Here is a 19,267-nt window from a genome sequence, read left to right as displayed (position 1 = left end):
TATCGTACATTATTGTTTACCTGCGCTGCGCTTTCTATAGGTTTCCCACTTGATTCTACAATCTGTTATTGTTTTAACTTGTTCTACATCAATGCGCTGTGTAACGATCTAACCTGTATGAACAGTATGCAAGACAAGTTTTTCACTATATATTGGAACTTCTTTTTAAAATTTTATTTAGAGATACAGTGCAGAACAGGCCCTCTGACCTGCCCAGCAGGCCACCTATTCAACAATAACCTAATCACAGGATAATTTACAATGACCTACTGACACGTATGTCTTTGTAATGTGGGAGGAAACAGGAGCACCCGGAGGAAACCCATGTGCACGTGGAAAGAATGTACAAACTTCCTTACAGAGCTGTGTTTGTTACTGAGGGATAGTGCAGAGCACACCAGGATGCCAGCATGCAAGATACTCAACTGAACTTTATTGATAACCCTGGTTGTACAGGACGTGGACTCCTCCCATGTGTGAATGGCTAACTGAGCGGCACGAGAATAACACTATCAACCTCCACTACATCTCTCCTTCTTGAATAAAAAGAAGAAAAACTAGGTATGTACTTCTTGTCCATAGAACTGTATTGGAATTATAGTCACTGAAATTGAGCAATTCAGTTGACTTTACCCATAGCACGTAACTTATGCTCCCTACATAAACATTATTTTTTTTAATGAATCCTAAAGAAGGGTCTCAGCCCAAAACGTCATCTGTTTACTCTTTTCCATAGATGTTGCCAGACCTGCTGTTCCTCCAGCTTTCTATTTGTGTTGCCATAAGAAAAAGAATTTCTAGCATTGTATTGAGAGCAATCTCATTTCGTGAAATATATTCAACATTATGATTCTTTTTAAAAGAACACTAAACCTAATGGAAGTCAGGGTAGACTACCTGAACACTCCAGCAAAGTGAGTGGACTATTCTGCTTCTTTAGTTGCTTGCCCTGAGCTATGAGGTAATGGACGATATTTCAGTGGTGAGACAGATAAGCAAGCTGATCTGGTATAGGTTCCTGGGTGTGTTGGAATGGAATTCTTGAACAGGTGTGTCCACCTCAGGTAAGTGGTCATAAGGATCAGGCCACTCTATTTCCTTCTCTACCTTTCGTGGACTTTGAAGGTGCATGAGCACACATGTTCTGACTGATTTCACCTTGTGAAGTTCTGATCACAAACGATCATGATGCATGCTGCTAGACTATTGTTCTTTTGCTGAATTGGTGGAAGCCTAAACAGCTTCACCACTCCTGAGCAGCGACAAAGATTTTGCACCGTGTCTGAGATTGTGCATGATCTTCGGTTTCTCACGCTGTGTTGTCTTAATTTCTCACTTAGTTCTAAGTCTGGTAAATGAGGTTGGAAAAGGGAAGGAAGAACGGGCAGGCTTGTTCTCAGTCTCCGGCCCATTGACAACGTCCAGTGGACTGTAACCATTCATAAGAGGTGTGGAGCGATAATCTAGCAGTGGTTTGTAGGGGTCTTTTGCCTTCAATAGGAGACTCTTAACAGTTTGCACTGCTCTTTTCCTTCTCCATTTGCCTGTGAGTACTGGTAACCATGTAATCCAGTACAACCTGTTCATGGTCGAGTGGTCAGCGACTAAACCGGCTCCCCCACCGGACTCAGTCTGGTGAGGAGGGTGTGAAGACACCCAGCAGGACTAAAACAAGACCTGACAAAGGGCAGATGAGCTCCTTGTGAGCCAATGGCCATCTTCCGTGGAAGAGATTAAAGCCTCACCAGGTATCTCCCTCTTACGAATATATGCTATACTATTCTCATTTATGGGTAAAGTACGCTATGCACTTAGTTAGAAGAGACATGCGTTGTGCAGATGAACCTGGGCCCCTTGCGAGCGATTCTGCTGTACATAGCCGCAAGGAAGAAGATAACGACCTTGGGAATTGTAGGTCTGTTGGGAATGAAGGTGGCACACCAAATCCGAAAGGACGTGTGGCACAGGCTAATGATAGACTGAAAACTAGGGCAAGTATCTTACGGATAGGGACATGGTGTGTTCGAACAATGTATCATAGAACCATAGAACCATAGAAACTACAGCACAGAAACATGCCCTTTGGCCCTTCTTGGCTGTGCCGAACCATTTTCTGCCTAGTCCCACTGACCTGCACATGGACCATATCCCTCCATACACCTCCCATCCATGTATCTGTCCAATTTATTCTTAAATGTTAAAAAAGAACCCGCATTTACCACCTCGTCTGGCAGCTCATTCCATACTCCCACCACTCTCTGTGTGAAGAAGCCCCCCCTAATGTTCCCTTTAAACTTTTCCCCCCTCACCCTTAACCCATGTCCTCTGGTTTTTTTCTCCCCTTGCCTCAGTGAAAAAAGCCTGCTTGCATTCACTCTATCTATACCCATCATAATTTTATATACCCCTATCAAATCTCCCCTCATTCTTCTACGCTCCAGGGAATAAAGTCCTAACCTATTCAACCTTTCTCTGTAACTGAGTTTCTCAAGTCCCGGCAACATCCTTGTAAACCTTCTCTGCACTCTTTCAACCTTATTTATATCCTTCCTGTAATTTGGTGACCAAAGCTGAACACAATACTCCAGATTCGGCCTCACCAATGCCTTATACAACCTCATCATAACATTTCTACTCAATACTTCGATTAATAAAGGCCAATGTACCAAAAGCTCTCTTTACGACCCTATCTACCTGTGACAACACTTTTAGGGAATTTTGTATCTGTATTCCCAGATCCCTCTGTTCCACTGCACTCCTCAGTGCCTTACCATTAACCCTGTATGTTCTACCTTGGTTTGTCCTTCCAACGTGCAATACCTCACACTTGTCAGTATTAAACTCCATCTGCCATTATTCAGCCCATTTTTCCAGCTGGTCTAAATCCCTTTGCAAGCTTTGAAAACCTTCCTCACTGTCCACTACACCTGCAATCTTTGTATCATCAGCAAATTTGCTGATCCAATTTACCACATTATCAGCCAGATCATTGACATAGATGACAAATAACAATGGACCCAGCACTGATCCCTGTGGCACACCACTAGTCACAGGCCTCCACTCAGAGAAGCAATTCTCTACCACCACTCTCTGGCATCTTCCATCAAGCCAATGTCTAATCCAATTTACCACCTCTCCATGTATACCTAGCGACTGAATTTTCCGAACTAACCTCCCATGCGGACCTTGTCAAAGGCCTTACTGAAGTCCATGTAGACAATATCCACTGCCTTTCCTTCATCCACTTTCCTGGTAACCTCCTCAAAAAACTCCAACAGATTGGTCAAACATGACCTACCATACACAAAGCCATGTTGACTCTCCCTAATAAGCCCCTGTCTATCCAAAAGCTTGTAGATTCTGTCTCTTAGTACTCCCTCCAATAACTTACCTACTACTGACGTTAAACTCACCGGCCTATAATTTCCCGGATTACTTTTCGATCCTTTTTTAAACAATGGAACAACATGAGCCACTCTCCAATCCTCCGGCACTTCACCCGTAGACAACGACATTTTAAATATTTCTGCCAGGGCCCCCGCAATTTCAACTAGTCTCCTTCAAGGTCCGAGGGAACACTCTGTCAGGTCCCGGGGATTTATCGACTTTATTTTTCCTCAAGACAGCAAGCACCTCCTCCTTTTCAATCTGTACAGTTTCCATGGTCTCACTACTTGATTCCCTCAATTCCATAGATTTCATGCCAGCTTCCTTAGTAAATACAGATGCAAAAAACCTATTTAAGATTTCCTTCGGTTCCGCACAAAGCCGACCACTCTGATCTTCAAGAGGACCAATTTTATCCCTTACAATCCTTTTGCTCTTAATATACTTGTAAAAGCTCTTTGGATTATCCTTCACTTTGACTGCCAAGGCAACCTCATGTCTTCTTTTAGCCCTCCTGATTTCTTTCTTAAGTATTTTCTTGCACTTCTTATACTCCTCAAGCACTTGATTTACCCCGTTTCCTAAACATTTCATACAACTCCCTCTTCTTCTTTATCAGAGTTGCAATATCCCTTGAGAACCAAGGTTCCTTATTCCTATTCAATTTGCCTTTAATCCTGACAGAAACATACAAACTCTGCACTCTCAAAATTTCCCCTTTGAAGGCTTCCCACCTACCAATCACATCTTTGCCAGAGAACAACCTGTCCCAATCCACGCTTTTTAGATCCTTTCTCATTTCTTCAAATTTGGCCTTCTTCCAGTTCAGAACCTCAACCCTAGGACCAGATCTATCCTTGTCCATGATCAAATTGAAACTAATGGTTTTATGATCACTGGAACCAAAGTGCTCCCCTACACAGACTTCTGTCACTTGCCCTAATTCGTTTCCTAACAGGAGATCCAATATTGCATCCCCTCTAGTTGGTCCCTCTATATATTGATTTAGAAAACTTTCCTGAGCACATTTTACAAACTCTAAACCATCTAGACCCCTAACAGTATGGGAGTCCCAATCAATGTATGGAAAATTAAAATCCCCTACCACCACAACTTTATGTTTCCTGCAGTTGCCTGCTATCTCTCTGCAGATTTGCTCTTCCAAGTCTCGTTGACTATTGGGTGGTCTGTAATACAATCCCACTAATGTGGCCATTCCTTTCCTGTTTCTCAGCTCCACCCATAAGGACTCAGTAGACAAGCCCTCTAATCTGTCCGGCCTGAGCACTGCTGTAATAATTTCCCTAACAAGCAATGCTACTCCCCCACTTTTCATTCCTCTGCCTCAATCACATCTGAAACATCAGAACCCTGGAATATTAAGCTGTCAGTCCTGTCCCTCCTGTAGCCAAGTTTCACTAATTGCTACAACATCATAATTCCACGTCAAACGGGGAAGCTTGATAATGCAATTCTTGAGATATCTCGAATTAAGCTGGATATTATGGGAGTAAGCGAAGTCCGTTGGACAGAGGCTGGAATTGACAAGAATGATTTTGCGATGATATACTCCGGAGGACAGAGCCATGCCAATGGTGTTGCAATTATTGTGAAGAAGAAAGTCTACAATGCAATGGATGGGTTTTGGCCCATATCTGATAAAGTTATAATGGTAAAATTAAAAGGAAAGCCTTTTGATGCTACGATAGTCCAAGTGTATGCAGCAACCGGTGAGCATGAGGATGAAGCAGTGGAATGGTTTTATGAGGATGTAGAATCTGCTTTAAAAAATGCAAAGAGCTCTGATGTACTTTTCGTTATGGGAGATCTGAATGCTAGAGTAGGCAACGTGAAATACAAGGATATAATTGGTCAGTATGGCTTAGATGAGAGAAATGAAAGAGGGGAAAGATTTATACAATTTTGTGAACAGTATGAGCTGATGGTAGCAAACAAATGTTTCAAATTACCCAAATGAAAATTATACACTTGGAAGAAGCCTGGGGATACTGGAAGGAGACAAATTGACTATATTGCAGTGAGGAAATGCTTCAGGAGCAGTATTAGGGTGGCCAGAACTTCTCCACGTGCCGATATAGGCTCGCATCACAACCCAGTGGTTGTTAGGGTGAAGATTGCACTAAAGACGAAGATTAAGGCTGCAACCAAGAAAGCCAGGCTGGATATGGACTTACTGAAGAAAACCAAGTACAGTGAAAGATTTTCTGCAGCGGTACAAAGTAGGTTTAAAGGACTGAGAGTAGAAGACATAGAGCAGACACCAGATAACATGTGGTCAAATCTGAAGGACTGTATACAAATGGCAGCTGAAGAATATCTCCCTAAAAGAAGGCAAACAAGCCTGGATGACGGATCACATCCTGAAGCTCATGGAAGAGAGAAGGAAGCACAAGAAGGACACATCTAAATACAAGGAATTGGATCAACAAATAAGAGCAGAATGTGCAAAAGCTAAAGAACAATGGTTTGTCAAATGGTGTGAAAAGATAGAGACCATGGACATGTTGCATCATTCAAGGGATATGCACAGGGAAACTGCAGAGATGACCAACAGGAACAAGAAACAATCAAGGACAGGCATTATTCAAGACAAGGACAGGAACATACTCTTTGAGAATGACAAGGCGGAAAGTAGATGGATGGAATACATTAAGGTATTGTACTACGATGCTGGAAAAAAAATGACATTTACATGTGCTTCTTGGATTACGAAAAAGCTTTTGACCGAGTCAATCATGAACAGCTGGTCAATTGCCTGAACTCATTGGAGCTGGATGGGAAAGATGCTCGACTGATTGCGAATCTGTACTGCCATTAGAAGACAGTAATAAGAACTAGTGGTGGGAATTCACCGGAAGCTGAGATCCAAAAAGGGGTTCGCCAGGGCTCATTATGTCCCCTTTATTATTTTACATTTACTCAGGGGTAATCTTCAGGGTGTTGAACAATGAAGCTGGTGTCCAAATTGGTGGAGTGACGGTGAACAACTTGATGTATGCAGATGATTCAGTGTTGTTAGCCGAGACTGAGGATGAGTTACTCAGAATAGTAGATAAGATAAATGCTGAAGGTGAACAATTTGGAATGAAAATAAATGCTGTAAAGATGAAGATGATGATAGTATCACGGAATAAAGAAGTCCCCAAAATCAGTATCAAAATTAACAACGTAGGCATAGAGCAAGTCAAGAAGTTTGTGTACTTGGGACAGATGGTCACAAAGGATGGGAAATGTGATACAGAAATTAGACGGAGAATTGAGATTGCAATATCAACATTCTAGAGCCTGAGTGATGTGCTGTGTGGCAAGAGGTTGGACTTTGGGCTGCGTTGTAGAATTTGGAAATGCTACGTCTGGAGCAGTCTGTTGTATGGAGTCGAATCGTGGACTTTATGCAGGGAAGCGCAACAATGACTGGAGGCACTTGAAATGTGGTGTTTAAGGACAATGCAGAAAATTAGATGGATGATGAAGATCAGTAATATGGAAGCGTTAAAGAGAGCGAGGAGTGAAAAGGAGTTGCTGAAGAATGTGCAGAAAAGGAAGCTGGAATATGCCAGGCACTTGTTAAGAGGTGGTGGACTGCAGAAATTGTTATTGGAAGGGATGATAGAAGGAAAGAGGGAAAGAGGAAGGCAGTGAACCATTTGGTACAATAATGTGAGGCAATGGACTGGGTTGAGTTATGCTGAGGTCAAAAAAAGAGCGCAAGATCAAAGAAGATGGAGGTGCATAGCCGCCAACCCCAGATTCGGGACGGCACCCACTGATGACTGACTGTGCACTACTTGTCTGGTGCTTGAACTCATAGCCCCTAGCAAAGGCTTTCAATTCTGAGCAGCTGAACTATGGACAGTGGTCTGACACGGGTGTCTCTGCTATTTCTTGGCAAGCGAATACCAGCTTTCAGGTGCTGTATAACCGCTGCTGAGGATGGAGAGGACAGCTCGGACACCTCAACATTCCATGAACAGTAAGCCACAGTGAGAACTTTCTTTCCATAGATGCTGTCTGGACTGCTCAGTCCCTTCAGAATTTTGTCTGGCTAGCTCAGATTTCCAGCATCTATAGACTTCCTCTTGTTTGTGAGAAGATACTTGTCTCTTTTCAGCTCAAAAATCTCTGTGTGTGCAATTTGCCATGAAGCAAATTCTGTGGGATAAAGAGGTTCAGCATGATTACCATGCAGTTTTCTGCATGCTTCATATTGCTCTACATAATCTCCTAGCCTTGGGTTCTGACCAGGTCACCACACAGATTACCTTGCTCTTAAGTAACATCTTTCGACTCCTTGCTGTCCTTGGTGGATTTGACTAATGATCTTGGCATGCATAGAAGCAGGAATGATGAGCCTAGAGCCCTTTAGCAGCAAACCAACAAGAATGGGGAGTTTGTCTCTTTCGAGTCAGTAAGGTCTGTATTCGTGAGCTCCTTTTAGAGCAGCTGGCCATCCATGTTTAGAATATTGCATGACCTTGCTGCAGATTAGGTCCTGTTTCAACTCACCACAAATTTCCTCCAGTTTACTCTGTGATGCAGGAAAGCTTTCATGCGCCTAAGCTAAGTAGATGTTGGTATTTTCCATGAGGGCTGAGTCAGCTTCCTTTTGCATGGCAGAAGTCTCTGGTGTTGTGAAAGATTTGCTGGGGACATGTTCAATGTCATAACAGTATCACATTAGATTAGATTATGAGGACACGCAGTCCTCTTTTATTGCCATCTAGTAATGGATGCATTAAGAAATGATACAATGTTCCTCTGTTGTGATATCACAGAAACACAGGACAGACCAAGACTGAAAAACTGACAAAAACCACATAGTTACAACATTGGAAGCAATACCATAACTTGATGAAGAACAGGCCATAGGCATGTTAAAATGTTCAAAGTTTCCCAAAAGTCCCACATCTCACACAGACGGGAGAAGGAAAAACACTCTCCCTGCCATGCCCGACCACGGTCTGACTCTGAGTCATCCAAAAACTTCGAGCCTCCGACCAGCCCTCTGACACCGAGCACCGAGCACCATCTCGGCTGAGCGCTTCGACCCCAGACCCGGCTGCCAGCAGCAGGCAAAGCCGAGGATTTTGGGGCCTTCCCTCCGGAGATACTCAATTGCACAGTAGCAGCGGCAGTGAACCGGGCATTTCAGAAGTTTCTCCAGATGTTCCTCCGTGCTTCTCACAGCTATCTCCATCAAATCAGAATTGTGCACGGTACCCTATTTAACAAATACGATATCATTTCACTGGAGCATTCACAAGCCAACATGAGAACAAATTCTTCTTTTTGATTTGGGCATAATGCTATACAGTCGGAGTTAGTACTCAATGCATTTGCCACCAGTTTCCATGCACCATTGCAGTATTGCACGAGCACTACCCTAGGCCAAAGGAAGAGGCATCTGCTGAGACCTGTGTTGCTTTGTTCGGATCAAAGAGTGCCAATGTTGGTGGAGAGATAAGCTCTGCTTTGAGTGATGAGAATAACTTCTCCTGTAGTTCATCCAAGGTCCGAATATTTCTGTGAGAGGAGATCATGTTGTGACTTTGTTTTCCCTATCAATTCTGGAATGAATTTTTCTAGTTGATTTACCATGCCAAGAAAATTGTGAAACTCTGATACATTCATAGGTTGTTCCATGTTCCGACCTTCTGCCAGATTATCTGAATCTGCTTGCACTCCCTCTGAGGACAGTTGGTGGCCCAAGAAGTTCGCTTCCAACTTTGCAAATTCACATTAACTTTTGTTCAGGGTGATTCCAGCCTGTTTCATTTTCTCCAAGGCAGCTTCCACTCTTTTGTCATGTTCCTTACTTGAGCCTTTAAAGATGAGTATATTGTCCATGTGGCTGACTTCTCCTTCCAGTTCCTCCAAAATGTGGTCCATCCTCATCTGAAAGAGTTCAGTAGCTAATGAGATGCCAAAAGGGAGTCTCTTGAAGGCATCACATCCATGTGGTGTGATAAGTGTTGTGAGTTTCTGTGACTCAGGAGGTGAACGGGTCTGCCAGAACCCTGAGTTTGCATCTAATTTGGTGAAGAACTTTACTGCACCCAATGTACACAAAGTGTGCTCAACAGAGAGCAGAATAAACTTCTCCCACCTCACTGCATTATTCAATTTTGTTAGGTCTAGAAAGATCCTGGTCAACTGTGCCATATGGCTTGGGAACAGGAACAATGCTCACACACTAGTCAGTAGATCCATTCACTCTAGATATGATGTTAAGCACCTCCATTCTTTCAAGTTCAGCTTTGGCTTTGTTCATAAATGGTATTGGTATACACCTCACTATGGTCAGAGAGTATGGTATCATTCCTGACCTCAGCTGGATAAGGTACTCTTCCTTCAGTATCCCCAGGCTTGTGAACAACTCTGCATACTTCTCCAGCCACTGAACATTGTTTAACAAATCCAACCTTGCAGTGAGGTTTAGATTCTTGTTGGCATGTCATCCAATTTGTGGTGAGAAGAGATTATCAACAACGTAAGACATCCTCCTTTAACTGTTTCTCATTTTTATGGATGGGAGTAGCAAACATTCTTTTCACACTGAGCTTATGTTTCCCTGGCCCCATGAGCAGCTTCTTTGTTGGGTTTAGAGTAATATCTCTTTTCTTTGCAGTTCTGAGAAAAGACATTCGGGATAGCTGTGACCTCTGCTGCACTGTCCATTTTGAATGTCACTGCCTCATTTTTCAACTAAACTGTAGTATACCAGCCTTGTTTATTTGAATCTGGAGCCCCAAGGAGAGCTCTTTCTTCGTCTGAATCATGGTCTTCATTGACCTCCTGAAGAACTGTTCTTTGAGTGACACTGGCTTTTACAATGGCCAACTCTATTGCATTGGTGGCATTTCACATCTTTTGCTGGACAGAGCTCTGTCGTGGAATGGAAACTTGCTACATCTCCTGCAGTTGGACATTTTACCTGCTCTTTGTTTTGCCGGTATGTTTTATTTCTACTGTCACCTCCTTCTGTAGTCTTTCCGACTGCACCTTGTTTGTACCCTTCTTTTTGTACAGCTTCTAGCTTGACCTCAACATCACTTTTGTGCCTGAGTTCTACCTGTTGCTGATGAATATTCTCACTCTACCTGACCATAGTAATAGCTTTCTCTAGTGCAAGATTTGTCTTCAACTTAAGTCTGTATGACAATTTGTTGTATAGCAGCCGACAACAATGCTGTCTCTAATGAGCTCATCTCTCAGATTTCCATATGCCCAGTTGTCTGACAGGGATCCAACGCTGTGATTACATCATTTACACTTTCATTGGCTCCTGTTTTTTGGAGTTGAACTTTGGCCTCCCATATCACATTTCGCTTTCTTGTGAAACATTCTTTGAATTTGTCCTGTACTGTTTTGTAAAAGCGATTTTAGAACACACACCCAAAAATGCTTTGGCATGTCATTGATAAATATTAAGTAAAAGACATTTATGAGTCAAGAGCATATTAAGTGCAACACAGTGGAATGAAGTAAAATTCAAAGCAAGTTCATGCACTCACCCTTGATTTGTCCCCCAGTCATTCCTGATGCAGAGGTGTTTGTGCACAGGATCTCTTGTATATCCCTCCTGGCATCCACATTCTCCTACAGAAAGTAGAATAAGATCAGCTATGTAAAAAGCTTTAAGCACTACCTCCTAATTTTCTATTGTGAAACAAATTAAGATCTTCACTGAAAAACTTGAAAAAATAATTCACTATTGTAATTTATCTTACATTACAATCCTCAGATATGCATATTTCAATTTAAGCTGTGCAGTTGCTAAGTACTGTATTATCTTTTTTCAATATTGATCCCAAGATAAAAGCTTTGCAAAGATATGTATGCTGCAGTCTTTTGGCTAAAACAACTGATACTTAGGGGCTATTGTTCTGGTTGTTTTCACTGGAACAGAAATAAAAATCACATCGATTAAAGTTGTGTCTGTGTTCTTTTCAAGTGCACTCACTATACCTCAACTACTTTCAAATGTCATGGGCAGACAATATCAAGATAAGGATGTCACAAAAAAACACTTATCATGTGTAGGAAAACTGCACTTGTCAACCAGCACTTTATCACAGAGACAAAACAATTGTTATTTGACTGTAATCAAAATGGCTAGTTTGTACATGTCACCTATGCAAAAGATTATATTTCACCAAATAACTTTACTACAAAACAAGCAAACAATGACCCCCATTTCCAGTCCAACTGGCAAACTTTGCTGACAAGAAAATTGAGGTATTCCATTTACAGGACTCAGTGATTGAGCATCGACTCAAATTGAATACAAAACAAGACTCTATCACATTGTCTTATACCACTGGCTGGTTTAAATACATGCTATGACTGAGAGGATAGAATCATTATTTATACTTCGGTCTGTGGACTCTCAGAGGTAAGCAGGCTGATAAAACTGATTCTATTTGCAGTGTCTTTTCAGAAGTCAAGATGTGATATGCTTAAATTGTTTTAGTACAGTTCTCAATGTGGTATTGGGATGAAGGATGAAATCAGTGCATAACTTAGCACTCTGATGTAGCAACATTTATGGATTCCATTGAGAAGTTTGATATGGAATCTAGAAAGTGCCGTCAGTGCAGCACATGACAGTCTGATTGACGTTTAGCCTGCAGAACGAATGGTACTTTACTCCAGTACAAAATATGAATATCCCTAAACACAGAAATATGATTCTGGTACTTGCTGTGGAGGAAGAAATTCTCTGTTCTGTTGGTTCATTCTTCAATGGGCAAAAACACTCATTGAACAAAAAGAGGTTGGAACATTCTAATCAAGTAAGTCAGAAGCAGATCTGCATTTAAGTTGTACTTTGAGCTCAAATAAAATGTCTAGCCTTTTGTATTTTAGTGAAGTAACATTTTTCATAAATCAAAAAAGAATGTGTGTCTAATTCGCGATGTAATGTTTTATTTTACACCAGCTCTGTGATCAGACTATGACTGTAGTTATTTCTTCCTGACTGTGAAATCCATGAACTCCTATTAGCACCTGACTGCTTGTGTCTGTTTGGCTGCATAAACACATTACTGCTCTGCTTGCAACAGTTGTGTTAAGCCAATACCATGCTGTATTGTAATAAGATGTTCAGTTTTACCAAGAATGAAACTACATTAAATACAGATTGAGATAAGTGATGAGCAGAGGCAGATTAAATCTGCTCCCTTTAGGAAACAGTGGATGAGGACAAACAAGGGTCTGGATTTTATGGTTGTAATGGCAGTGAGGATATAGGTTGTAGTTAACTTCCTCGGGATGCAGATTTGGATGTGTAATTCATCACCTATGAATAGAGAATTCTTGTGGGAGAATAACATGCAGCAAAATCAAATATTGCCAGAGGAGGGATAAAACATTCAAGAATTAATTAAGTCTTTACTGATTCAGCAATACACAGACTTAATTGTTTTTAATTTACCAAAACCAGAAAATACACTTTCTTCTTCTAATTGCTGTATGCAAATTTTCAGTGCTAATAAAACATAAAAAAGTAAGGAACAGAAGTAGTACAAAGAGAAGTACTTTTATCTTTTTTATGCTTGCTCATCTATTTGGCTGTAAACTTTGAGTAGCTGCTACTATATACAGCTGTTTAAGCTTGTTAAGTTTATTTTGATAGGCTCAGGGATTCCATGATACTTGTATTATTTAAGCAGATGCCCACTTAGTGCCAATTGCAGGTTCCTAGTTTTGAGAATGTTACTTCTTGCAGTGTTGCTTGGCCAAGCCACCAATATTCTTTGGTATTATTATAAATAAACCCCAGTTGCGTCTCTAGATTGGAGTCTGTCTTTCCTCCTCACTTGCGTTCCAATATTGCCAGCGCGCACCGTGACACATTGGCTCAGTAACCAGAAAAGATGACAGTCAGGACTACTGTATCTAATAGCTATGCACAGATCTTTCTTGGAAATACTTGCCGACAAAATGACATTGAGGTTACTGACTAAAATCCCTGCCAATCTGCATTATTTTCAATGATTGCTGAAATTTACTATGAGCAAGGTAAATGTTAAGCAAGTACTTACTGAGATCAAACATTTTTTTTAAATTTTGTTTATTTAGAAGTTCAGTTGTGGTGGGTAGGACTAAATCTGTTAATTGATAATGGTCAAATGTTGTATGCTGCCTCTAAAATTTATGGTTGTTAGAGGCAGATTATAATGGACCGCCTCTATCTGCGCTGCTAAACAGGAGTAAATAACTAGACGTAAATACTTCATCACAGCATCACATGATAAAAGTTCTAAATGGACTTACATCAAATCCCTGACGAAGGGTCTCAGCCCGAAACGTTGACTGTACATCTTCCTATAGATGCTGCCTGGCCTGCTGCATTCCACCAGCATTTTGTGTGTGTTGGTTGACCAAGTCCCTTATCTGGTTTACACAAGGTCCACCAAGATGCCAATACTTTCGTTTAATATTGGTCATAAACATCTATGTATTCAGGAGATCGTCTACTAGCCTAACACTGCGTCATTAGTAGTTTGCAGAGGTGCAGCACAAGGACCAGGAATCATACATTGGCACAGAGATTCACAACATTGGCATAGAGATTTGCCACATTGGCATAGAGATTCGCAACATTGGCATAGAGATTTGCAATATTGGCATAGAGCTTCACAATATTGGCACAGAGATTCATAACATTGGCATAGAGATTCGCAACTTTGGCATAGAGATTCACAACATTGGCATAGAGATTCACAACATTGGCATAGAGATTCACAACTTTGCTGTGCTGCACCCAGTTTCTGAGAAATTTGCTTTGTTTTATGCAAAACTCAATTCACCTATTCTCCACTGCCATTATAAACATGAAATGAAAACTTTACCTCCTGAGTTAATTTCCAAAACATCTGCATTCAACATACGTATCTTGCTACCATAATAACAGGGATTAGTTCTCCTCATCCTTGCGTACACCCCCACAAGTATTTAGCACATTGTTCTCTGTAATTTCTGCCATCCCCAATAGGATCCCACCACTAAGCACATCTTTCCCTCTACCATTCCTTTTCCCCACACCTGCTTTCTGAAGGAACCACTCTCTGTGACTCCCTTGTCCACTTGTCCTTCTCCACTGATCTCCCTCCCGATACTAATTCCTGCAAGTAAACTAGAGTTGCAGGGGGATGGGAACCAAAGTGTCAGAACAGTTCGTGGAGAGGTTGTGGAGACAGATGTCAGTAAGACCTCAAAGTTAGGAACCAAACGATTAAGTATGGCGTGACTAGTGTCCTCAGCTGCCTATATTTCAATGCAAGAAGTATAGTAGGAAAGACAGATAATAGTGCCGGAGTTGAGGTAGCTGGTTTACAAACAGAGGCAATGTGCAGTGAGAAGAGGCAGTTGATAGGGAAAAATTGCACTTAGCCAGATGAGTAGCAACATAAAAGGCAGTCAAAATCGAAAAAGGTGAATACAGGGCTGAAACTGTTGAACTTGAATGCATGCAGTAAACAGAATAAGGCAGATGAACTTGCAGCATAGTTGCAGTTAGGCAGGTATGAAATGGTAGGCAGCGTTGAATCATGGCTGTAAGAAAGAACTTAATGTCCAAGGATACACATTGTATTGAAAGGACAGGCAGAAATGCGGGGGTTGGGAGCGGGGGGGGGAGAGAAGGAGGAAACAGTGTTGCTTTGTTGGTAAAAAAATGAAATCAAATCATTAGAAAGAGGTAACATAGGATCGGAGGGTGCTGAATCGTTGTGGAGAGAGCTAAGGAACTGCAAGGCCAAAATGACCCTGATGAGAGTTGTAATCAGACCCCCAAATAGTAGCAAGGATGTGGCCTACAAATTACAATGGGAAATAGAAACTGCATTGCAAAAGGGCAATGTTGCAATAGTCAACGGGGACTTCAATGTGCAGGTGGATTGGGAAAATCAGGATGATGATGGATTCCAGGAGCAAGAATTTCGAGAGTGCCTACGAGATGGATTTTTAGAGCAGCTGGTGGTTGAGCGTACTATGAGATCAGCTATTCTGGATTCTGGATTCTCCTTTGGATCAGGACTACAGAGCATCGTGGGAGCTGAATTGCGAAGGAAGGCAGTTTTTTTTAAAACCTCTTCAAGTGCAAAAAGGGCGAGATTGCGTAGGCGCGTGACATCAGCAGGACCGCGCGGAGAGTTTAAAAAGGCGACCACCCTATACGGCGGGCAGCTGTCGGAGCGGGCAGCGGAGTGAGCGGTAGCAGAGTGTAGGGCTTCGGCTTGAACGGGCTTCGGCAGTAAACGGCAAGAGGCGAGAGCGAAGCGCCAACTCTTTTTTCTCTCCCCCCCTCACCCCTTTTGCGAATCGGCCCGGACAGACAGGAACAGCAGGGCTCTCACAGCTAATGGTTTAAAAAGTTTGTCTGTTTGGCGAGGTAAGTGGGTGAGTAGACTTATTTTTCCTGTTTCATTCGTGTAGAATTAGGTAGCATGCCTGCAGGGTTAGTGCTTTGTTCAGGGTGTCAGATGTGGGAATCCTGGGAGACTTCCAGCCTCCTTGATGGCCCCATCTGCGCCAGGTGCACCGAGTTGCAGCTCCTCAGAGACTGTGTTAGGGATCTGGAGCTGCAGCTTGATGACCTACTGCTTATCAGGGTAAGTGAAGAGGTGATAGACAGGAGCTACAGGGAGGTAGTCATCCCTAGGCTACAGGAGTCAGAACACTGGGTCACTGTCAAGAGAGGGAAGGGAAATGCCCGGATAGTGGAGAGCACCCCTGTGGCTGTCCCCCTCAGCAACAAATATCTTGTTCTGGATGCTGTTGAGGGGGATGACCTGATGGGGGACGCCCACGGTGACCGGGTCTCTGGCACTGAGCCTGGCGCTGATGTGCAGGAGAGAAGGAGGGTGAAGAGAAATGTGGTAGTCGTGGGTGATTCCATAGTCAGGGGAACGGACAGGAGATTCTGTGAGCCTGACAGAGATACCCGCATGGTGTGTTGCCTCCCAGGTGCCAGGGTACGGGATGTCTCGGATCGGGTCCTGAATATTCTAAAGGGGGAGGGTGAGCAGCCAGTTGTCTTGGTACATGTTGGTACCAATGACATAGATAGGACAAAGGAGGAGGTCCTGAAGAGAGATTTCCAGGAGTTAGGAAGGAAGCTGAGAAGCAGGACCTCCAGGGTAGTAATCTTGGGATTGCTACTTGTGCCACGTGCTAGCGAGGGCAAGAGTAGTCGGATCAGGCAGATGAATGCCTGGCTGAGAGACTGGTGTAGGGGGCAGGGCTTCAGATTCTTCGATAATTAGGAGCTCTTCCGGGGGAAGTATGACCTGTTCAAAAAGGACAGGTTACACCTGAACCCGAAGGGGACCAATATCCTGGTGGGAAAGTTTAATGGAACTGTTAGGGAGGGTTTAAACTAATTTGGCAAGGGGATGGGAACCGGAATGATAGAGCGGAGGAAGGGGAAAACAGAAATAAATCTAAGATAGTGAGCAGTAAAGATGTCAGGAAAGACAGACAGGTGATGGGGCAAATGTGTAGCCACTGGGATGAGTTGCAGTGCAATAAAGTTGCAGTGAAATCAAAGCAAAAAGTATCAAATACTGGTCTTAAGGTGTTATACTTAAATGCCCGCAGCATAAGGAATAAGGTGGATGATCTTGTCGTACAGCTACAGATTGGCAGATATGATATTGTGGCCATCACTGAGACGTGGCTAAAGGATGCATGTCTCTGGGAGCTGAACGTCCAAGGATACACAGTGTATCGGAAGGATAGGAAGGTAGGCAGAGGGGGAGGCGTGACTTTATTGGTAAGAAATGATATTAAATCATTAGAAAGAGGTGATATAGGATCGGAAGATGCAGAATCTTTATGGGTTGAGCTAAGGAATAGCAGGGGTAAAAGGACCCTGATGGCAGTTATTTATAGGCCTCCAAACAGCTGCAGGGATGTGGACTACAAATTACAACTAGAAATAGAAAAGGCTTGTCAGAAGGGCGGTGTTATGATAGTTGTGGGGGATTTTAACATGCGAGTAGATTGGAAAAATCAGGCCGGCACTGGATCTCAAGAGAGAGAATTTGTAGAATGTCTGCGAGATGGCTTTTTAGAACAGCTTGTTGTTGAGCCCACTAGGGGATCGGCTGTACTGGATTGGGTATTGTGTAATAAACCGGAGGTGGTTGGAGAGATTGAGGTGAAGGAACCCTTAGGAGGCAGTGATCATAACATGATTGAGTTCACTGTGAAATTTGAAAAAGAGAAGCCGAAATCTGATGTGTCGGTGTTTCAGTGGAGTAAAGGAAACTACAGTGGCATGAGAGAGGAACTGGCCAAAGTTGACTGGAAAGAGACACTGGCGGGAAAGACGGCAGAGCAGCAGTGGCTGGAGTTCATGCGAGAAATGAGGAAGGTGCAAGACAGGTATATTCTAAAAAAGAAGAAATTTTCGAGTGGAAAAAGGATGCAACCGTGGTTGACAAGAGAAGTCAAAGCCAAAGTTAAAGCAAAGGAGAGGGCATACAAGGAAGCAAAAATTAGTGGGAAGACAGAGGATTGGGAAGTCTTTAAAATCTTACAAAAGGAAACCAAGAAGGTCATTAAGAGAGAAAAGATTAACTATGAAAGGAAACTAGCAAATAATATCAAAAAGGATACTAAAAGCTTTTTCAAGTATATAAAGAGTAAAAGACAGGTGAGAGTAGATATAGGACCGATAGAAAATGATACTGGAGAAATTGTAATGGGAGATGAGGAGATGGCAGAGGAACTGAACAAGTATTTTGCATCAGTCTTCACTGAGGAAGACAGCAGGATACCGGACACTCAAGGATGGCAGGGAAGAGAAGTGTGTGCAGTCACAATTACGACAGAGAAAGTACTCAGGAAGCTGAATAGGCTAAAGGTCGATAAATCTCCTGGACCAGATGGAATGCACCCTCGTGTTCTGAAGGAAGTAGCTGTGGAGATTGCGGAGGCATTAGCGATGATCTTTCAAAAGTCGATAGGTTCTGGCATGGTTCCGGAAGACTGGAAGATTTCAAATGCCACTCCGCTATTTAAGAAGGGGGCAAGGAAGCAAAAAGGAAATTATAGACCTGTTAGCTTGACGTCGGTGGTTGGGAAGTTGTTGGAGTCGATTGTCAAGGGTGATGTTACAGAGTACCTGGAGGCATATGACAAGATAGGCAGAACTCAGCATGGATTCCTTAAAGGAAAATCCTGCCTGACAAACCTATTACAATTTTTTGAGGAAATTACCAGTAGGCTAGACAAGGGAGATGCTGTGGATGTTGTATATTTGGATTTTCAGAAGGCCTTTGACAAGGTGCCACACATGAGGCTGCTTAACAAGATAAGAGCCCATGGAATTACAGGAAAGTTACATACGTGGATAGAGCGTTGGCTGATTGGCAGGAAACAGAGAGTGGGAATAAAGGGATCCTATTCTGGTTGGCTGCCGGTTACCAGTGGTATTCCACAGGGATCAGTGTTGGGGCCGCTTCTTTTTACATTGTACATCAACGATTTGGATTATGGAATAGATGGCTTTGTGGCTAAGTTTGCTGACGATACAAAGATAGGTGGAGGGGCCGGTAGTGCTGAGGAAACGGAGAGTCTGCAGAGAGAGTTGGATAGATTGGAAGAATGGGCAGAGAAGTGGCAAATGAAGTACAATGTTGGAAAGTGTATGGTTATGCACTTTGGCAGGAAAAATAAACGGGCAGAGTATTATTTAAATGAGGAAAGAATTCAAAGTTCTGAGATGCAACGGGACTTGGGAGTCCTCGTACAGGATTCCCTTAAAGTTAATCTTCAGGTTGAGTCGGTAGTGAAGAAGGCGAATGCAATGTTGGCATTCATTTCTAGAGGAATACAGTATAGGAGC

The 19,267-nt window shown here is 42.6% G+C and overlaps 1 protein-coding gene across 1 annotated transcript in view; it reads right to left on the bottom strand.

The window, feature by feature from the left end:
• astn1 (astrotactin 1) overlaps positions 1–19,267 on the bottom strand; it is a 2,762,425-nt gene that overhangs the window by 1,384,280 nt on the left and 1,358,878 nt on the right. Inside the window, exon 9 of the mRNA XM_072274559.1 lies at positions 10,923–11,007. Coding sequence (XP_072130660.1) covers positions 10,923–11,007 — 85 coding nt within the window. The remainder of the gene's footprint in view (positions 1–10,922; positions 11,008–19,267) is intronic.

This window comes from Mobula birostris, chromosome 12, assembly GCF_030028105.1.
Source record: "Mobula birostris isolate sMobBir1 chromosome 12, sMobBir1.hap1, whole genome shotgun sequence".
Classification (NCBI taxonomy): domain Eukaryota; kingdom Metazoa; phylum Chordata; class Chondrichthyes; order Myliobatiformes; family Myliobatidae; genus Mobula; species Mobula birostris.
The sequence above is the reverse complement of the archived record's forward strand: the minus strand, read 5'-3'. Positions and strand labels throughout refer to the sequence as shown.